The sequence below is a fragment of the Pinus tabuliformis genome, chromosome 6 (genome assembly GCF_031772625.1).
Source record: "Pinus tabuliformis cultivar Carrire ecotype Pingquan chromosome 6, CPIR1, whole genome shotgun sequence".
Taxonomy (NCBI): Eukaryota; Viridiplantae; Streptophyta; class Pinopsida; order Pinales; family Pinaceae; genus Pinus; species Pinus tabuliformis.
Window position 1 is genome coordinate 408,043,859 of NC_142292.1, and position 6,000 is coordinate 408,049,858.

Consider the following 6,000-nt stretch of genomic DNA (forward strand, 5'->3'; position numbering starts at 1 on the left):
CTCCTTTTTCTGCGGATTAGGCTTGCAGTTAGGGTACTAGGGCACCTTCAAGACTGCAGCTAGGGCATGGCTAGATCTCCTTCCTTTAGGACTGCGGCTAGGGCTTCTCCCTTAGTCTCCTCTTTACCTGCGGCTAGGGCTTCTTCATGAGGACTGCGGCTAGGGCTTCTCCTTCTTGACCTCTCTTGCCACCAAACCCAAACGAGTGGAGAGAGATCATGAGAGAAGTGTATGTAACAAATGACCTGAGGCCTCCTCTATTTATAATGCCACATTGAGGTTGAGCGGAGGGTAATTTGGTTGCTGGCCGATTTTGACAAATTGTCAATAATACAAATAAATTCATATCTCCAAAAATACATGCCGGAATCGGATGATCTTTAGATCAATCCTACACCTCTCAGAGAGAGGAATCCAAGAAAAATAACAGTTGCCATAAATGAGATGACCCACATGGAGTTTGGCCCTAGTTGCCAATTTTAACAAATTTACACTGCTGAGGGTTCGGGTCATCCTTTGGGAAATTTCTTTCCCGGTTTCAGATGGTTGGTTTGGCCAAGAGAGAACTGGCTTCTTCCACATTTCTGGGCAATCACCCCAGTTATCTCTGGTAGTCTTGAATCTAGTTGCAGGGGGCTGCTGTTGCTTCAGCTGCCTCTCACAGTGACAGATGAAGAGGGTTTCTGCTTCAATTTTGGTGTTTATCCTAGTTTCACTCAGTTTGAATGCACTCCTGTTCGCAGCCTGGCTCTCTTTCTTTTTATCATGCATCAGGGGAGGACATTCGATGGAAACTTCGGAGGCATGGAGGTCAAATAGAATGCAACAGTACCTCTATTTAGATAGTGTCCAGGCAAATTCATGAGCACGAATTCAGCATATCAGCTCAACTGGAAATTATCACGGGCGTATTGGTTCAGCAGAGGCATATCGGACCTCGGGGCATTATAGTAAATCTGTCTTGGGAGAAGCAAGCTGGTCCTTTAATTCAGACACTCTCTATGAGAACTCGAGTGCTGGTAAGAACATGAATATTTTGATACACCAACTCCCAGATTTGAATGTGCACGCGCAAAAGTCTGACAAAGAAGCAGCTGAAGATGCCTTTAGTAATCATGACTTTGGTTAAGTTTATATGTATTTCAAAACACTAAGGCTTTTAGGTACCTACTGTAAAAGCTATTCTCTCAGGTACATTTTTTAATTTCGTATTTGAAATTGCTTGTACTGGACAGCCAATGGCTGAAACTATGCTCTTTTTTGGTCTATGAGACTCCGGTAAGAAGACTCTGATGAATCTCGCTGCGTGTGCTTGTTGCAGCCTTTCACTTAATACAAAATATCTACAGACTACGAACTAATGTTAAAAAATAAAATTGACTATGTGACACATAAGCAATAAGAAAGAAAGATATGAAACAAGTATTTTATTAATGGTGTAGCCATTGAATACATAGGCATCAATCATATTATTTGTCTACTAGGCAGTGGCATAACCTAACCTAATTACTTTCTTTTAATAACATCTATCAAACCATTTCCTATCATAATTAAATATTGAAGCTATTTATATAACATGCCCTATTAAATTAAATTACATTACATTAGATATACTGAAGGAGTATGCTCCTATTGCATTTGCTCTGATGGAGGCAATTCCATCAAAATGGAACAAATCAGAAAAAAGTTCTTGGTGCATTGTTAGTTACCTTTTGTCAAAGATCCTTTCGTGATTGTTAGAGTATTGGTATCAGTCACACCTCTGTAAATGTGTGTGCTAATAAGTGAATCAAATAGATGAAGTGCATCATATTGAGTAGGAATTTAATAAACAAAGAGGATTTGAAGAAATCATTGTGTGTTTATCATTTAATGCACGTTTGTCGGTTTGTTAGAGGAATGATAGTTATCCTCCTCAGTCGAGTTGTATTTTTACTGGTGACATGTATGACAAAACTTTGGGTTTCTCTAAAATCCAATTTATTCTAAGCACCATCCATAAAATAAGAATCCATAAAATGAGAGGAAGTGCCCAGGGATTTCCTGGAAAATATATTTCAAAAAAAATATTCGAATAAACCCCTGTGAGGATTTTGAACCTTCCCATTAATGCAAATTTACCTCTTCCTTTAGTTGTTATATCTCTGTGATTGTTTCTATGCTGGAATTGCACTCCACTGGTACTCTGACCGGAATTGCTTTTGTAGCTATCCGTAATTATTCATAGTATTCATGTAAAAGCATGTAACAATATTTTGAGTTGATGAGAGAGACACGGAACAGATTCAGTTGAACTACCTGGTCTATCTCCTTGGTCCGTGTGTGTTTTCTTTTCTCACTCTAAATCTGTGACGGTTTGAAGGATGTCTATCTTTGCATTTAAGTCCCACATGCATGACAATTGTGAGACAGGGATGATTTATAAGGTATTACCTATTCCAAAAACTTCAGCAATCTCAAAGCTGGGTTTGGAATTCAATTCTATAGGTTGACGCAATAGTATTCTCTCTCATCAAACATCTAGGGGCAGCTCAATTGATGACCCCATGTCACGCGAGTACAAAACTGTCATAAAATAAAAATAGTATTCTCCCTCATCTTGGTCAATTCGATATGGGTATCTTTGACACGCTGTTGTTATTTGTGTTATTGTTGCAAAGCCAATTCAGTATGGGTATCTTTGACATGTTGTTGTTAATTGTGTAATTAGGGCAGCTCAATTGATGATCGTCATGATAATGAAGTGATATGTACCAAGAGATTTGAGGTTCAAAGCCCCAAATTATTTGTGTCTGCAGAAGGGGCATACGGAGGCACCTAGAGGTTATAGTGGTAGCGGTTGAAATGAACCCCATGTCATGCCAGTTCAAAATTGACCCAGTTGTTGATTTCTCTAATCATAAAATAAAAATAGTATTCTCTGTACTTAGGCATCTAGAAGTTAGCATGGTAGTGGTTGGAATCCACCCCATGTCATGAGTACAAAATTAGCCCAGTTGTCAATTTCTCTAGTCACAAAATAAAAATAGTATGATATACTGTTGCTATTTTTGTAATGGTTGCAGAGCCAATTCGGTATGGGTATCTTTGACATGCTGTTATTAATTGTGTAATTGTTGCAGATTATCTTTACAGCAGTGGCATATGTTGTTAATTGTGTAATTGTTGCAGATTATCTTACAACAGTGGCATATACCTATGTTGGGATATTGTTCCACGTAAATGATGTCCTTCTAGGTCCCTATGTTGGAATATTGTTCCACGTAAATGCTGTCCTTCTAGGTGGTGTTATAGTTCTTTCTGTTATGATAATCTTCTTGTTTTGTTTGATTATCGAGATGATCGTCATCTTAATCAATCATGCACTGTTTTAATTAGAGTTTTATCTGGTTTATCGAACTTGGTCCTTAAGCCGATGATGCATTTTGAATCATCGTTACATTCTTTTCCAAATTTATCAAATGAACACGAGAAACCTGAAATGTAAAGCACATACCCACCTGAGCCATTTCATGATGGAAGGGAATTGGTTGATCCGGAGGAGACTCATTTGAAGTAAAAACTCTGCCCACCACGTTTGTTCTGGGAGCAGCACCTCCCACATAAGGCAATTCCTCGTACCCAAATGCGACTACAACCTCATTGAAATCCTGTGCTGTGTGTATTGGGAAGCCCCTGAATAAGACCGCCCCGCTAGAGTGCAGAAGGGACTCCACCCATTCTTTGTTGCGTCTTACGGCCTCCCCAACTGCTTGAGCTGGTGGTTGTGTGGAGGTCTGAGAGAAAGCAGGGCCAGCGACAAGCACCCTTGGGAATGGAATCCCTTCCACCCAATGCTGTTGTGGTATGTGGGTTTCCTTGAAATCCTCTGTAATCTGGTCTCCCATGGTCTGTGGCAAATATTTCAATCTAGATCATCGAAGTAGCCTGCAGGGTTGTGATTGTAGTAAATAGGAATGGGATTCTTAGAATTTCATTATCACTTTTGCTGCACTAGGCATATACTAAGAATTATTCTAGCTCATGAATACGTGTACATCCACACCTATGCTCAAAACACGTCCATATACAAAGTATGTTGGAGCTTTTGCATACTTATACGCTTGTGGCTGTTAATAAAGTTAAAATCAATTATTTTGAAAAGAAAATCTTCGAATCTTAATACTTCTGTGGTTATTATTATATTTTTGAAAGTAAATATACATTTATTTTGATTGTGAATCTATGTGGATAAAGTATAAAATATATAAAAGTATTATTTCAGACATAAAATTATTTTTAATTTTAATTTTATCAAAATTGTTAATAATATTTTCTACTGAAGGCATTTAAGAGTAAGTAAGTATTTTTGTTTTGATATGATGTGAGTTTATGCGAAAAGGGAAAGCTTATATGTGCTCTCATCACTTTATTTAGTATAGTATGAAGTTGGCACAAGTTTAATCACCATTTGAATATTATAGGTAGCATAGAAAAGTACAAGAGGATTGAGCAAGAGAATTTTATCAAATTCGCAAAGTTAAGGGAAAAATTGACAATATACACCACAAACTGATCATTTTAGCCAGGAGATCAGCCAAACATCTCCTTCTTCATAAATGAGGGTAGTGGCCAACCAATGCAAATGCCTAGAGATTCTACCCAATAGTTGTTATGACTCAATAACTTTTTCCTTGTAGCACTAGTAGTTTTCTTTGTCTTTGTCTTTTCATGTTAATCGTGTATATCAATTGTTTTTTTTTGTCTTTTCATGCCAATGTATATCAAAGTTTGGCACAACTAACCTATTTTATAAGTTTCTATTTACAAGATACTCTAGTTAGAGGAGGTCTTAGCAACCTCAAGACTACGAACTTATGGTACTAGTCTAATTTCCCTTTGGACACAGGGATTTTGGTCTATGTAGTTCTCATTTGACATAACTGAAGCATAAAACTTCTCATACGCAGAATTATATGTAAAAATATTTTATTAAAAAGATGAATAGATAGATGATGATGATTACAATGTGGTTCCTGGCTTATATACCGCCATGGGCACCCTTTGGGAAAGGGCATGATCTTATGATCGTGCCCTTTCGTCTAATTAACCCTAAAATTAAATAATAAACCTAAAGTTAACTAATTTTTTACATAACATTGCCTTCCTCTCGAAAGAATGCTTTGTCCTCAAAGCATAAGTAACGACGGATGTTGTTGAAGAATGATTCATTCTCCCAGAAAGCGTCTTCTTCGGGTAAGTCCTTCCACTTGATCAGATATTCCAAGATGATCAAGGTCCCACACTTTAAAAGGTCTTGGATTAATCTCTCAAGTTCCATTTTTTGGTGATGTGGATATCGGTATGGCTTGATGTTGAGAAGGTCTGACCCTGCCTTGACTTCTATTGTATGCTCAATTTCCTATTAGGTGGCCTCTTCATAGGTAGGTCTTGAATTACTTTTTCATGCTTCTGAATCAAATCTTGTATCCCTGGTGACTCTTCTCTAGTCATATTTGTTGATAACATTTCTAATTGGTGACATTGTACTGCATAAGCAGGTGCTCTTCTTCGACTCAGCTTCATCATCTGAGATGATGATACAACTTGATTTTCTAGTGCTTGGAATCCGTGTAGTTTGTACTTCTGACCTCCCCATTTGAATTTTATAAATTGTACTTGATGGTTGGCGACATAAGTACCTAAAGTTTGTAGCCATTGGATACCTAGGACTACATCTACTCCTCCTAACGGTACCGTGAAGAATGGAGACTCTAGATTAAAGTCTTGAATCTGCAAATTGACCTTATGGCATTTCCCTACCTTTTCAATCTTCTTACCATTAGCTACCATCACTTTCATGTTTGGTAAGGGAAATGAAAAAATATTGAGTCTCCTTGCCACGGTTGCATCTAAAAAATTGTGTGTGTTACCTGAGTCGATGAGAACCACTACGTTGTTCTTCTTTATGTGTCCTTTTAACTTTAAAGTCTGAGGTTGTGATATACCTGTCATAGCTGA

The 6,000-nt window shown here is 37.7% G+C and overlaps 1 protein-coding gene across 1 annotated transcript in view; it reads right to left on the reverse strand.

Annotated features, from left to right (window-relative positions):
* Positions 1 to 4,047, reverse strand: part of LOC149259036 (clavaminate synthase-like protein At3g21360) — a 105,244-nt gene extending 101,197 nt beyond the window's left edge. The window contains exon 1 of the mRNA XM_089417236.1: positions 3,501 to 4,047. Coding sequence (XP_089273362.1) covers positions 3,501 to 3,887 — 387 coding nt within the window. The 5' untranslated portion in view covers positions 3,888 to 4,047. The remainder of the gene's footprint in view (positions 1 to 3,500) is intronic.
* Positions 4,048 to 6,000: the final 1,953 nt, after the last annotated feature.